Source organism: Rhea pennata, chromosome Z (assembly GCF_028389875.1).
Source record: "Rhea pennata isolate bPtePen1 chromosome Z, bPtePen1.pri, whole genome shotgun sequence".
In the NCBI taxonomy this organism is placed as follows: domain Eukaryota; kingdom Metazoa; phylum Chordata; class Aves; order Rheiformes; family Rheidae; genus Rhea; species Rhea pennata.
Genome location: NC_084702.1, coordinates 37,035,261 through 37,051,506, shown reverse-complemented (window position 1 = coordinate 37,051,506; position 16,246 = coordinate 37,035,261). Strand labels below are relative to the sequence as shown.

At 41.6% G+C, this 16,246-nt stretch overlaps 1 protein-coding gene across 5 annotated transcripts in view; it reads right to left on the bottom strand.

Annotated features, from left to right (window-relative positions):
- Positions 1–861: 861 nt before the first annotated feature.
- ZNF608 (zinc finger protein 608) overlaps positions 862–16,246 on the bottom strand; it is an 84,107-nt gene continuing 68,722 nt past the window's right edge. For 4 of the 5 annotated variants that reach the window (XM_062600112.1, XM_062600109.1, XM_062600108.1 and 1 more), the window contains 7 exons: positions 11,073–11,160; positions 8,146–10,603; positions 5,946–6,363; positions 5,240–5,412; positions 4,168–4,321; positions 2,815–2,896; positions 862–1,817 (listed from right to left, as the gene is read on the bottom strand). In XM_062600112.1, the coding sequence (XP_062456096.1) occupies positions 1,811–1,817; positions 2,815–2,896; positions 4,168–4,321; positions 5,240–5,412; positions 5,946–6,363; positions 8,146–10,603; positions 11,073–11,160 (3,380 nt within the window). In that variant the 3' untranslated portion in view covers positions 862–1,810. Of the gene's footprint in view, positions 1,818–2,810; positions 2,897–4,167; positions 4,322–5,239; positions 5,413–5,945; positions 6,364–8,145; positions 10,604–11,072; positions 11,161–16,246 lie in introns of those variants that run through there. The other variant, XM_062600110.1, reaches the window with a different exon arrangement.

Genomic DNA, 16,246 nt, shown 5'->3' with positions numbered 1-16,246 from the left:
TTATTACCAGTCACTAAGGGGACTGATTTTATGTCTATAAAAATAAAACAATTACAGCAATATTAATGGCAAATTCATCATAGTAATATAAAAAGTCCAAGTGTGCTTGTCTGTTGGGAATCTTTAATTCATCCTTTATATTAAGTATTCACAAGGCAAGAGAAATGGAATCCACTTCATAAACAAGCTCTGACCTCCAGTAATTCATCTTGTCAAAAAAAAACCAGACAGTAAAACTTTAAAACTGATTTTGCCGCCCAATGTAAATGGAATGTGCAGGAAAGGATAAAAGTTAAAGCCTTAAAAACCTGACCAGAAAATCTTTTTTTTCATGTCATAAATCAGTGCTCTTTCATGTTACTGTGTACTGTATTTACAGCACGAGAACAAAATAGGAGGCAAGCCTATAAAATTACTTATTTTTTGGTAATATGGGTAGGAATGGGACCTTTTCTATCCGCATGTCCTTCGTTGTTAGGTGTCTGTTCATTTTATTGGGGCAGTACAGATCAAATATAAAAAAAAACACCCTATAATTTATAGTGCACGCAGCTGCTCTACAAAAGGCATTAGAGATTTAAGTACCTCTAATACCAGCCAAGGTTATTAGGGGCCTTCCTCGAGCCAAGGGAAGGAGACCGACGGCAGTCGTCCAGCTCGGGCGCCGTGCCGCCACGCGGGAGAGGCGGCGGAAGGTGCTGCGGGCCGGGGGCCACCGCTAGCCTGAGCCGCGGACTCAGGGGGCTCTACGGCCCGCACCGATGGCACCGCGGGCCACAGGAAAGCAAGCTGAAACAGACACCAAGGAAGTACAAAAACAACTTTTTTTCTTTATTCTGATTGCCAAATTATTTAAGGCAGGTATAAAAATGAAAGCATTCAATATACATTTTACATAAAATAAACTAGATTACAGCATAAAACAAGTAACCAGGCAATGGCATTAAAGTCTCTCTTCTAAAACTGGATAATTGTAAACATTAAAAAAAAGACTGCAGGACTATTCAAGTAATAGAACAATCACAGATGTCTTCTGGTATGCAGGCTATTGGGTTATTTGCCATTCAAGATTATCAAAAAAGACATTTCATTATTCACAGATGCTCATTATTTCCCCATTTAAAATCTATACATTATGTACAACACAGTTTTTGTGGTACTGGCAACCCCATGCCTTCCAAATGTATATCTTTCACAATACACAATTACAATGAAACAGTGAATACAGTAACATTTTACACTGATGCATCTTAATAGGAGCCACCAAATAGACATCTACATTGTACCAAAGTGTCATCACAGTTAGCCTCTCTGAGGGCTTGTAGGAAATATCAGAAGGGTATGCAAGGTTCAGGCACACTGATACATAACATTATTTATTTACAATTAGAAAAGCAAAAAAAAAAAAAAAAGGGGGGGGGGAAGGGGAAGAAGAAGAGAAAAAAAACAAACAGCCTTTCGCGGTTAACACTTTCTAAACATGACAAATACGTTTCTCCTTTCTGTGTGGTTTGCAACTTAGCAGCAGACCCTGTGTGCGAGCCTGGTTACTGATACAAAAAAAGTAAAGAATATATATATATTTTTATATATATATGTATATATATATACGCATATATATATATAAAAACAGAAGTCTAATTACAGCAACATTTGTTACTCTGTGATAAAATCTGCAATTTACAAAAATGAAATGACTGGTTTTTGCCTGCCATTAAGGCATTTCAAATTAACACCATGGAACTGATGTCTGTAATAAAGCGCTTCCTCATGTGATCCAGTCACATGACAATGTACATTTCCAAACTCATCATTCTCTGAAAAGAGAAAGAAGAACGTTTAAGTATGACATGTCCTTTTCTCTTAACGTTTTCTGCACGTCGGATATGCTGTGAAACGAGATCTGCACAGTACTCAATCTCAAACCGCAAAGAGAGCAAGTCACTTCCTCTTCCCTCCCCCACAAAGGTCAACATACTACTAACAAACGTGTCGGGATTTATCTTCTGAGTTCCAAAACCCTGGACTGCATCGGGTCTTTCTGAGTCAGAAACCTCCTCTCCTCTTCAAATAATTCAAGCTACGAGTCTTACACAGTCATTTGTTTCCAGAAAGACACCAAATAACCACAGAACTTTATAGCGCTATATAACACGTTAAACTCTCTGAGACTTAACACGCAGGTGATGAAAGAGATCCTATTGCTACAGGTGCAATGGGTTTTTCACTTAAAATAGGATGATTATTACACAGAGGGGTGTCTCTCCTCTTGGAGGTGAAAGAGTAAATCTTATTCACAACCTGGTAAATAACTAACAGGTGAATGCATGGAAATCCTATGTAACTGAAAAATGCTGTAACCTCCAAGGGACTCCCTAGCAAACCCTCTGAAAATAAAATCAGCAAACCAGATTTGCAGATTGCATAAAAGCCTAAGTTTACCTGGTAGCAGACGGATCTTAACTGAACATGGAATTTTATCCACATCTTAAGATCATTTGGATCTTAATTATATTTGATAATCACTTGTTTTTTAAAAGCTAAATCTAAAACACATTCTACGGAAAAACTCAGAAAACAGACTATTTGTTCCCCCTTAATGATCTACATTATAATTAAAGCACACATTTCAAAGACAAAATGTCATCTTAATGAGAATAAAACTATAATTCGCCTCAAAAACCAGCCAACCTTTCCCCCCTCCTAAAAAATCGTGTCTTACAAGGAACTGCAGCCCTCTAGCCTATAAAACCTATGCTTTGCTTTCTGCTCTCTATATTAAGATGTAGAATTCAAGATTTACTGGATATTTACCTTCTTTGTGCAGGAAACATACCAGACGCAGATGCCTGAGCAGCCACCTGCTGAGTGGCAACAAGGGCAGCAGAGGTCAATCCTGAAAGAAAGGAGAAACAAAAGACTGTGGATGCACTTCTGGTTTTAATGGATTTTTGTGTTCAGAGAACGGTAGGAAGAATCCCTAACACAAACAAATAAAAAACCTCACCATCAGAAAATGGCTTTTAGCACTACACAAAAGGCGAATGTTTCAGGCAGCAGCGTTGAGACAGCCTGCCCAGTACGACCAATATGCCTTCATAGAGCAAGCTGAATTCTCCTTGATAGGTATTTTACAAGAAAATACAGCATTCCGACTTATTGTATTACTTTCCAAGTACTGCACTGCATGGTGCTAAATGGTTTATATGAATTCCTGAATAGGAAGCTCAGTAGAAATAATAGGTACCAGGAAACAACAAGAACAAAAAGTCACAGTGAATTACAGAAACGACATGCTAGCTGCTCAGAATACAATACTTTCATAATAACTTATCATTTTTACATTTTTCCTACTGAACAAGCATAATGCATCCCATAAGGCACATGGAATCACTGAATCAAACTGAGAAATTTCAAGACTTTTACACAGGAAAAAGAAACTGCTGAGGCACTGAGTGAACGTAATGAATTAATGTCATTTTAGCTGCCAATTGTGATAGTGTGTACTTTGCTGCATAGGAAGAAATCTCCTTTTAATTCAGCTAGAATCCAGGGTTAGAGAAAACCAGTCAAAGACTGGTATAAAACCTAGGGAGAATGAATCGTGCCTTACTGTTGTGCCTTTTCCCTGACTGCAACTCTGTGCGCTGCATTTGCTGAAATACAAAGAGTTCTCTTTCAGAAGCTCAAACTGTAACAAGCTGGAACCCCTGTGACTGCAATGCCCTGTACGTAAAATATGTTCCGTATAAAAAGCTTTTGTCTTTGCTAGACTTCTTCCATTGCCCGCACAACCCTAATTATATAAAAAGAGGGTTGTTTGATTTGTTCTTTTTTAAACCGCCTTTTACCCAGTTAATGTCAGTTTGCAGTAGGATTCAAAATGTTCAAGTGACTAGTAAACTAGTCACTAACTAGTAAATCTTTAATAATGTGCTGACAACTGGTTGTAGAAACAAACTTGCTATTTCTCAGGCACAAAGCTACTTACTTGAGGCTCTCCTTGTTGTTAAGTCCTTGCCGGGAATCTTCAAGCCTTCTGCCTAAATGTAAAGCCCTTCTGCTTTAACAACGGGATCTCTATTCAAAACGCTTCATGTTTGTACACATGGCTTGCAATGTCAAGGGAACACCTCCCCCAGGCAAGCTAATCCCATTGCTGCTCACCTTGAAATGGGTCGTATTGACCAGGTATAAGTGGGTAACCCATTCCAACGTGTGTGTGATGATGCGTATGGAGATGCCGCTGGCTGAAAGGAGAATGACGGTCTCGTTCCCTCTCTGCTTCCCGTTCACGCTCAGCTGCAGATTTTTCCACAGGCTGACGATAAAATTGTGAAAGAAAACTGACATGAGAATCTTGAAGGAGAGGAAATCGTAACCAAGATACACTTGCTAATATTACCTGGCAATGACCTTTTAAATTCCGATGATGAAGCTGATTCTCCAGTGTACTGGAGATTTGCACTTGTTCTTGTACAAAGCTAGTGTATCTGGTTATTTCTGGTATTCTGGTTATATATAACCTGGAAGATTTTCAGAGCACAGATTTTCAAGTGACACCCTGTGGCATGAAGCCACCATGCTGGCCTCTATTTTTGGGCTCCCTTAAGTCTGGCTGACCTGCCAATATCTGAACATCCTCTTTGGGCTGCTAAGAGCTGATGTAAATTAGTCATCAGCCCTCTTTAATGCACACTAGGGAACAAACCTGCCTAAGCAGTAAGAAAGCCATTTTAAAAATAGAATCAGAGTCAGTGTCTTGCTCACAATTAAAGATAGCACCAGCTTATCTGACAGCAAAATACCAGTGTTTGTTCCAATATGGAAATATTCAGAAGTAGATGCTAGAAATCTGCTATTCCGAAGATATGACTTCATGGCTAATCTATTACCGAATTCCACAGCTGGACTTCTTACTTCATTATCTGTTCTCAAACAGGAGCCTCCCATTTGACTGCAATAAACTCTGCCATGCACCAAGAGTTATCTCTGAATCTAGGTTTCTATAGGAGTCCATTTATTTAAGTTAGAAAGACTGTGTGTACAGAACTCTGCTATACATATCACTTCCAATTTATGCTTTGGAAGCATCTGGACTTTAAACTACTTTAAGTAGCAGTAAAGAGAAGCATCATGCATTCATAGCTTGATGTCAGATTGTGTGTGCGTATTAAAATGATATTCTCTAGCCCTCCCCGAAGGTACAGCTCTTCAGGAACAACAGATGAAGCCTTACAACAGGGGACTTGCTGCGATACTGGTTGGCATGCTGCTGGAGCAAATCCAGTGCTTTGGACTCAGTGGTTGATTTCGCATTGAGGCTCGGGCTGGTATTGACTTTCTCCGCCTCTTCTCTCCCTGACATCTTCCCATAAACAGGATAATGAAATCCTGGAGAGAGATAGGCCCCTGCAGGTAAACAATAAATGTCACATCAGGTTACTGCTTTTACATTTGGTTATATCAAGGTTGGAGGGGGGGGATGCCAAGGCAGAGAGTAACATCAGAAAGGGATCACCTGACTATCAAACTGTACCTTTGCTCTTCGATTTTTTTCGCCTAATTTGCCCTGATGAATGGAGGTTATAAAGAGGGCTGAGCTGATAGCCATTTCAGGCATTTATGGGTCCTCTTTAAGTGAAAGAATAGTAACTGTAATGGTTCTGACAGTAAGTGTTTAGAATATTTTTATAGACAATAAACTACCTGTCAGTCTAACAGCAAACTGTCAAGGGTTGAGGAAACTGTAGCAGGGAACTCTGACAGCTCCTAAAAGGAACACCTTGTGTTGACTTTTCCTAGCATAAGCACGAGCAAGAAAATGTCATCTATGAAACTTCTAATTTACTCCAGCAGTGAATGGAAATATTAAAATGCAAGTTTGCTTAATTTTGAGTCTGTAAATCTTTACCAATGAGCAAGGCAAGTTTCAGGATACGTACCAGGATAGCTGTGCATTAGGACAGGAGAGACTGCACGATAGGCTGGATGGTTGGGATCGTACATCTGTGGATAAGGATAAGCATGCAAGTACTGGATATATGACTGGTGTTGACTCATTGGTGAAGAAACTGCCACTCTAGCACCCCGAGAGTCCTTCCAATTTACAGGAGTCTTTCGATCATCGTTTTTTATCTTGCTCTCATCCACTGATTGAGAATCAGAACGCTTGATCTCTTTAGGCTCCTCTTTAATGCTTGCTAATGAGACAGGAAGGTTAGGCAGAGAACTTTCCTTGTTAGGTGTTTTTCTTGGACTGTCTTCTTTTAACTTTTTCTCACGATCAAGTTCTTCTGATTTTTGCTGATCAAGGTATTTGGGCTGATAGACATAATGATGCCATGTTCGTGAATCTGGGTCCTAACGCAAAGGAGAAAAAAAAATTTATTCTGAATTTAATGTTGAAATAGGATATTGGCATTTCCCCTATTTTGGTTAATGGTAATGGTAACTAATGATAGGTGTTCTAGTAACATATCTCTAATATATAGGAGAGAGGTGTACTTGCTACAGAGCGCCTTAAGCTCAAAGTCAAACCAGTATTACCATGGAAGAGTAAGAGACTATTATCAAAATGTAATTCAGTTGTTTCACCTTACATCCTCTGTCATCCTTTAAGTAGTTTGATCATGAAATACATACACATTGTATCAAAGTTCTGCAACCACACTGTACATAAAACATGTTAATTAAAGCCTGCTGAGAGATTTTCCCACTAGAGAGCAAAAAGTATCTGTGAACCACAAAATTAAAGCTGCCTAATGATATGCCAGAGCACTTAGATTACCTGGAACAGTGAACCTGAATAACTGATCTAGCTGGAAAGATGCTTGTGCTACCTCAGATATTGCACACACTGACGAATTAGTGGAATAGCAGACATTTAGGCAGACTCCTGCACCCGGCAGACAGTCCTGTTCTGAGTTTTTAAAATGACACATGTAAGAATTTATAAGATCAGGACCACAAGGTTTAAGGAATGAGTACAGGATAGAAAAAAATATATTTTTGCATAATTATTATCTAGACTAGTTTACAAGTATTGTATAGAAGTAGGTAGGTGTATTCTTTACAAGACTATATTAAATCCGTACTGAACAACAAGAAGACTTCTCTTTTTTTTTTTTAGCACACGCTACGCAAGGGCTAATTGTAAACGTTGCCTCCAACAGATACACATCATGGCAGATGCAACAGAAACACGAGCACAGAACTAGACGCTTGGACAGTCTGGTTCAAATACTCATTTGAATTAGCAGAAACCTCCTCCTCTGGCCCGTATCATCCCACTTCCTTTATAGCTCCCAACTCCCACTCACCTGACCCCACCGAACCTTGAAAGACGGCCTGTTACGGTGAAGTCTAGGATGTACCGTACACCAGAACATGAAAGCGTTGACATTGAGGCTCTGGCTCAGAGCACAGAGACAGTAACATTACCTCCAGTGAAGGAAATACGACATCTAGGAAGGTCAGCATGAGCCACTGGATGAAATTCTGGTTCCACTGAAGTCAATGGCAAAACTAACACTGACTTCAATGGAGAGATGATTTCATCCATTGTGTTGGCCTGTAGGGGCTTGGGGTGGGTTGAGGAGAGAAGGGGAACTTAACTGTTTTGAAAAGGTCACCTTGGGTTAAGATAAAGAGCTGAGTTTCAAGCCAACTCTTCAAAGAATCAGCTCACCCATCTTTAGTAAATGCCAACTGTCACTTAACAAAAAAAAAAGAAAGAAAAAAAAAACACTTCAAACCATGTTTCACATCTACTTTAACTCCTCTCACAATGAAAGCTGCTTATTTTCCTTCAGATTTCTCATTTCTGAACTAAGTAAATTGCTTGGAATTTACATCTAAAAGAGAAATTTAATTCTATTTTATTCTTGCATGTAATTTTAAATAGTCTATTCATGTCTTAAGCCTGGATTCTGTCACCACCTTGCTATTTTTTTTTCTTTTCAAACAGCTCAACTGAAAGATCTGTTGCTTTATTCACCAACTATAGTACAATCCAGCAAGAAAAAAGGGATAGTGGTGCTTGTTTGGCTGCAAAGGTGAAAGACTGTAACAAAATCAGGGACAAAATCTCACACAATTTAAGAATGAATTGAGACACCGGTGTCTCATCTCCTGTGATCTCACCTGTTTAAATCTTGTGGTTGGATCTACTCCCGTCTGCTTCATGGAGTCCATAACAGATTTCATCTCCACAGCCTCTTTTATGAGTTGATGGTTTTCCATTTGCTTGGCTTTGAAACTGTCAGACTGAAGCTGCTGCTGGTGATTGGAAAGGATCTGTGATTTGCTCGTTTCCTCACCTTTGTTAGGGATTGATGACCCTATTTTAGTGTTATTTTTGCTCGACTCTGGAGTCGAAGGGGCCTTTGAAATAGTAGCAGATGGGATATTCTTTTGCTTATTATCATCTTTTCCTATTTCCTTCAAGGGAGGTTCATTCTTTCTTTCACAGTCTCTTCCTGTTTGTGCCATTTTCTGTTCTGCTAGTCTCTGGTCCTCATAGTATTTTTCATACTGCTGTCTGTAAGCGGGGTTGGAGGCCATTAAGGACTTTTGGTCCATATAGAGTCCGTAAGCATACTGTCCGTAATAAAGTGACTGGGCAAGTGCAGGGTGTCTTTGTGTTATTACTGACTGATGCTGAGGCTGCAAATTAGAGGAATTGGTTTCACTTTTCTTGGGGTCCGATGGTTCAGTCTTCTCTTTCTTTTCGGCCTCTTCCTCGGCCTCTTTTTTGATCTTCAGTCCCTGTGGGGTATTACTGTTCCCAGCCACCGGGGCACTGACCTGGCCAGAGTGCATGTAACTTGGAGAATAATAAGGATCGTAGCCATGGTAATAGGGAGAATGGGACTCTTTTGCTTGAGCCGATTGTGCTGTGGTTGAAGAATGTCCTTTTACAACACTGTCTTTACTAGAAATAATATCTGAAGGAGAGCTGGCCTTTGACCTCATGCCCTCTGACCGGCTGTCAGAGCCGCCGTCATCAGCCGCATCAGAAATATCGGAGTAAGCAGGGCTGTTGGTTTTAGCGGCTGCGCTGTCCGCGCCATTTTGCGTCAACACATGCAGCGGCGCCATCGAGGACTGTCCATTCACCAAAGTGCTGCACTCCATCCGGGAGGCGCTCCCTATGGACGGGCTGGGCGCGTTGTCCGTGAACGTGTAAACCTTATCGGCTTCGGCCTTAATACTTGCCATCCTGCTCTCTTGTGACTCCGACAGCCCGTTAGCTAACACTTCGTTCTTGTTGAGATGGTCCTTTAAAAAATGGCCAGATAAATCTTTCCCAGACCCTTTCGAGTCGTCCAGCTTTCCCAGCTTAGAATCCATCTTCGGGCTCCCGGTCTCTTTGCTTTCTTTGTCCTTTAGCTTTCTCTTTTCTTTTTTCTTTTTGTCTTTGAGCGATGCGAGAGCTGGGTTTACAGTGCTTGGCTCTCCCATAATTGTGGGCTTTGGTTGAATGGGTTTTAGCGGAGGGCTCTTTGGTGTAGCCTGAACAACAGTCGTTGTTAGAGAGGGAAGTCCTGGTATTGTCCCTGTAGTGGTGGTTGTAAAGGCCGTAGTAGGTATCGCTATTAATTGGGGAGGAGTCGGTGCTGGCGCTGGGGCAATGGGCCTGGCTGTTTTCAGTTTGGAAAGGTTTTTATCCACTTTGCAATTATTAGCTTTTTTGCCTTTGTCTTTATCACCCAAACCTTTCTTGTCTATTAACCCTTCAGCCTCCAACTTGGGCATTTCAGTCTGCAAATTGCCATCCGCTACTGAGCAATTGTCCAGGGTGGCTGCCATATTAGAAATTACCGGAAGGCTGTTTAATTCACTGTTCAGACCCTTCTTTTTGCCCGAATTCTTGCCAGTTTTAGAACTGATAACTGAACTGGGGCCATTGCTGGTCAGCTCCCTTTTCCCCTTGGGGGTTCCTGGGGTAGTGATGGAAGAAGGAGACATTGGTGCTTTTAGCGGATCAAAGCCGGACAAATTTGTGCTTGGCTCGCTGCATTCAAGTGCCACATTACTCAGTGCTTCCTCGCAGTCTGAAATTTTGTCTTCGCTGTCAGGCTCAAACTCCAGTTTGTTTTCTGGGTCTAAATGTGCATGAGCCTGGTGGTATCGCAGTCCATTAATGTGCTTGTACTTTTTGTTGCAGTTGGGGTGAGGACAGTCAATCAGCACTGGAGAAGAGCAGCCTTGGTCCAAAAAAGTGGCCTCGGGTTTGCCCTGCGGAGTGGTGGGAGTGCTTCTAGAGTTAGTACGAACACGTTTTCCAGATTTATTGTCCTCTGAACTGGAGTTCAAATCTAGCTCCATCGGAGGCTTATTTTTCCTCTTGTTGGTGGATGAGGGGCTGGCTTTGACGTCATCTACAGCGCAGTTTGGGGGTGTCCTGCGCCCACTCGAGTTAAGGCTGCCCCTCCTTCCCTTCCCGTTGGCACCACCTCGATTCTTGTTCTGAAGTCCTCTAGACTCCGCAAAACTCGCGTCGCTTCCAGGTACAGCTGCAGCAGCAGCAGACCTTGCCCGCTTCCCTCTGCCCCGACCTCCTCTCATTTCCAGGTCACTCGTTGGCGATTCACAAAACCTATATAAACAAGAGCAGATGTCATCAGCAGGAGCTGTGAACTAAATAAATACAGAAACAACACTGCTTCCTGTAACAGAGCCTTCAGCCATGTTAACGGAAGGATGTGCTTCTTCCAAATGAGTCTCAAAGGGAATGTCAGTTTAAAAAGGAAAAAAATGGAAAAAACCCCATCTAATTAGAGCAACAGAGAGAAAATTTTTCCTAACTTATAAAAATTTATTTTAAAATTAATTCCCCTTTGATTTAATCCCATATACTTCTCCTCCCCTCTCAAAAACACAAAACAAAATAAAATAAAAATGCTCACCATAACCTCCCCACTTTCCAGTGCGGAACAGAGAATTACTCATTTCACTGATGCACGTTTTTAATTACACTCAGTTGTTTTTTTAATCAATCTCTGTATAGTTTCTTGACAGGGTTGAAAACACAAAAGAGTAAACCCAGACCCAGGGCGCTTGCTTACCTAGGAGGGGCCCAGTCGTGCTTTGTGCAGTCCAGCAGCGTTCCCACGTAGGTCTTGTTCCTCCATGTAACATTTACCACCAGAACACCTGCCGGGGGGATGAAAATGAAGTATTATCACAGTCAGAACAGTAACTACGGTAGGTTTTTTGTTTTGTTCTATTTTTTTTTTCCTTCCCGGCAAAGTGAGAACTTTATTCTCATTTGTTTTCAAAAGCTGTGGTCTGTACTCTTCCTCTTTTCTGGTTTCAGTGACCTCAAGCTAAAACCCACAGGAAAGAACAAGCAAGAAAGAACAAGAGTGTGTGTGCATAAACGTGTGTGCGCGGGTGCAAGAGAGAGCATATGCCTGTGTGACTGCGAGTGTGTGTAATCAAGATACAGCTGACAGAAGGAAATGGTTTTTGCCATGTCCTGCTGTAAAACAGCAACACTCACCTCTTAATTTTGCTATTATTGCACATAATTGCTTTCGTTTGGCAGCCAGCCAGCAAAACTGAGCACCAGTTACAGTGTTTAAATCAGTAGGTGACTGAGAAGAATCTGCTTTGCTTTAAACAATATGATAATGATGCTATTTATTTGAAATTGCATATATCCAAACACACAAAAACACACACGTATATGCATCGTAAGTTTTGTTCAGCAGAGAGAGAGATGAACACGTATTATCTGCCTTGCCTCTTCCTATGTAGAAAGGGAGAGATTAAATGAGAAACTACAACCTTACAGTAAAGCTAAGAGGAATCAAAATATAAATATTTAGAAAGAGGGTTATTAAAAAAAATGTATTGTGTCATTTAATTGCTTTTCCATTTAAGACCTCTGCTTAAACATAAATACATCTGCCCACCTAAGGCAGACTTAGAGTTTTGCTTTATTCAAAACATCTGTGTAAAATGTATACATGGTAAGGATGTCTTAAATAAAATTAAAAGGTGGGGGGAGGGTCAGTCAAATGTTTTCAGGCTCCCCTCAAATTGGCCTTCCTGGAGATAATTTATCACCATGTTTATGGACTAGTCAACGTAATTACCCCTTTAATTCATTAACTGCCGCAGATAAACCCAAGGTAAGCTCTGGAGCCAGCCCTCTCTTCCCTTCCCCGCTCCCACTGAAGTAAGAGATTATCCCTCCCGGCCCAAGGAAAACGTTTCCAGCTTGTAGGAGGTATTAAATGCTGAACGCAGCTGCCAGCCCCGCGTCTTGCTTTTCTCCTGCGCTTGCCTTGCCCCAGCGCTCGCCTTCCCACAATGGATGTAACAACGGCGCGCTGCCAAAACGGATCCGGCCTGCCGCTGCCGCCGCGTTACCAGCGCCATTTCTGGTACTGCACTAAAGCTCTCCCTCTCTGCTGCACCAAAGTAAAGTAAACATGTAACCAGCAGCTTATTTCCTCAGGGGCCTGTTAACAGCAGGGAAGTATTTGAAGTGTTGTTAGCAGAGGTACATGGGAAGAAGGGATTTCCGTGAAAATTCTCAATAGCAGATTTGAAAATTATTCCCCGTAAGGTTTTAAAGTTGCCATTGTGATGAGACGCCTGTATGGTTTCAGCCATTGGGGGTAACGTGGTCTGAGGGACAGAACAGCCTTCCCAACAGGGCCAAACTTGCGATACGGACAAGGATTAAGCTGAAGCTGACACGTAGGCAATCAAAATGAAGCTTATTTTTATGATCTGCAACACTTTCGTAGCCTGGAGAAAACCGCGATTTGCCGCTGCCCCCCGCATACGCCAGCAGGCGCCTGCAAACGCGCCGGGGCGGGGCCGGGAGGGCGGCGGCTTCAACCGCCACCGCGCAGCGCCCCTCGCGCCGCCCGCCAGGCCGGGGGGCGGGGCAGGCGGCGGCGCGCGCAGCGGCCGTTGCCTCGGGCGGGCGCCGCGCCGCTAAATGGCCGCGTGCGTACCACGGAGAGGCATTGCAACGGTCTCTCTCTGGTGACCTTGCTGCTTTCCCCCGCTGTCATAGCTTCTCCGTGGCGACGCTGTAGCGCCGGGGGCCAAGACGATGGTATTTACCCTCTCCGGGCGCTGTTGTGTCCCACCAGCCCGCCGGCGCTTGTCCGTCTCCTTGCGGAACCGCAGGCGAGGAGGCTGTTACGGTCTCCCACAAAAGATTACCAGAGGATTAAGCCTGCCTTCCATCCCCTGCTAACTAGTCCACTTGTATTTTCTTGTATTGTTACACTTGTATTAAGAGTAACATAATTGTTACACTTAATGACGGGGTACTTCTAAATAATTCTGCCTCTTCAACATTCCTTGCCTCTTTCTGTGTCCTGTATTTATTAATTTATGCAGCAGAACCATAGGTAGTCTGTTACCTATTAATGGAGCAGAAGGCAAAAGAGAAGGCATAGAGTAGGTGTAATTAAAAAAAAATGAAATCAGTAAATATTTCAGTGATTCTTAGAAGACATTCAAATGACCTGCCAGTGTGAGAAAGACAATACTTCAAAGCAAACACAAACAAGCTCCTCCTCTAGTCAGTTACATTTAGCATCTCATTATTTTGTTGGTCTTAGCTAAGGCCCCGGTATGTAAGTAGAAGGGAAGATTAATCCCCATGCTGTGGTAGAATAACTGTAGTAAGGAATAAATTTCCTTTCCCTAATGAACAGCATATTACTCAGCCACAGGTACGATTTCACAGAACAAGCACTGAAGGGAGCTCATTTAATCTATTAAAATTATCATAGAAATGGGTCAAAAGAATAGAAGTAACATGGGAGATAGGACCGACCCCTATGGAAATGTGCAACTGGGAGGCTAATTAGACCAAAGCACTGGAAAGCCAAAAGGGATCGCAGAAAGATGCTATATGCTGAATCTAGAGAAAAGGAAGGACTCGCCTTGCTGCACCCCATCAGGGTGTACTGTTACCAATTCTCTGCTCCAAAATATATGTCCTTGGCACAATGCTCAAGTGAGCCTACTTCGAAACAAGAACCTCTCCTGGGACTTCCTTCCAGGAAGCAGTACACAAGTAATACTGCAGCAGTCTTCAATACGCCCCTGGGTAATGCATCTGAATACACAGCACAGGTAGTCACAGACCCACCAGCCCATCGCTAATGCGGGGTGGTGGTGTGTGGGGAGGGCTCCTAGTCACGAGACTGCATGTTCCATAATAATCATTTCTTTATCATTGTCTCAACAGGAAGGAAAATGAGGAGATAGTCTGAGGAACCCACAGGTTTCATACTACCTGAATACAAAATTGCATTTGCACATGAAAAAAGCAAGAGGCTAAACTATTCAAAATAACCACTACAACAGAAGGGGGGGGAGGGGAATCAGATGCTTGTAATACAGTGTATCTAAGGGTATCTGGACTCCTAAGATTGCAATTCAGGGAACCTACCTGAAATCCTAAATTGAAGCTGCCAGGAATAAGAAACCATCTTTTCACTATTTCAAAAGTTACTACCCATGCTACTCGTTATTACTGAGCAGTAGCTAGAGTAACCAGTAAAAATATGCTCAAGGGCTGTCAAATACAATCTAGTACAGAAAGATGGGGCAACGTTACCTAGAAATTTTTGACCACCTACACTAGTCAGTGCCTTTTCTATCCAAAACAGTTAGCCAAGACAGGATCATACCCCAAAGCCTTAATGTAAAGTGAAGGTGCATGCTGGATGTCACCCAATGCCTACCACTGTCACTTTTCTAACATCAAGGGGCATTTCATCAGCCTGTTAAAAGCAAGAAAAGATTGTGTATTTGGGTATTTTCTTTCACACTGGATATACTTTTATAAGCTTTTCCTTATCACACTGAGAACTACAATGTGGGAAACTGGATTCATGGCAACAAAAACACCCAAGAATAGTTAGAGCAGCATTAAAATGTCATTGGCTATTTACTATTAATTAAATTTAAAGAACAAAGTATGCCACCACAATTTGGAAATGATCTAAATTACTTCCAAAGCACTTTAAAAACAAAAACAAAAGTAATTCACAGTGGTTCTGTATAAGTTATCATTAAATCACTTCTTAATTCTGTGATGCGAACACATCACAGAATGTAACATGATGACACATGTGACACTGATTGTGACATTAACAGAAGACTGAAATTATGAATACTGTCCAATGCCCAGCCTTAGGCTCTTAGCTGTATAATACTGATCTTCTGTAGGTCTCATACCTGAAACTGCAGATTAACACTGCGACTCTTTACAGGGCTTGTATTCACAATACAAAGGAAGCAACCCACATTCTTTCAATGTTAGCATAACAAATGTAGATGTACTATTTTGACATAAAAACATCACAGTGACAAGGCATCTTTAGCACCACGCTAGGATACTGTGCACATTAATTATCTTGAAGTAAAAAAGACATGGCAGTTTTAGCAGCCACCTCAAGCTTGTAGGGATCTACTCACATCTAACAAGATCTGCTCTTGCAGATGTTCTCTCTTCTAATGCAGGAAAGACCAAAGGATCTAATCTAAAATAGACACTTAAGTTTTTTGCTTTCATGACTCCACTTTCTGCATAGCAATAAACATAAGCCAAGAATTTTTATGCTTTGTATTCAAAACTTTGAAAATGAGATCATGTGTTTAGGAATCAAATTTATCACATTAATAGCTTAAATGTAGGTCCCAATTTTTGAAGAAGTTGGCTTCAGAAAATAAACACCTTCAAAGTCCAATATAAGTAGACATTACTCAATTAATTAGACTAAAAAGCCTGACTTAATGTTTACAGCATAAGCTGCTTTGGTGTTCAGATCATAGCACATGCTACAAAATTCTGCTTTAGTTCAAGTTGATCATTTTCCCAGGCAACTCAAAAGACTAGTTATCTGAAAGGATGAATGGGTATGGCTTCATTTTTGTAATGAGAAAGCGGGAGCTCTCCCTTCTTAATACAGAATCCAACCCAGAATAACTGCAGAATTTTGGCGAAAGCAGATCTGCACACAGGCTTTCTCAATACGTATGTAACTCATTTGTGGAAGATTATCCAGATGATCTTCCAACAGTAGGAATTGTTTGTTTGCTTTTCAGTTATCAAAAACTACTGTTTAAACATCAGTGCGGTCCTGCTTGCTCAAAATTTCTATTTGGATAACAGTTCTGCCTACCGCCTTTATTATGCTGAGCATTATGTTAAACAACCTTTGCTGATGCCAAAGCAAGACCCACCAAATTATAC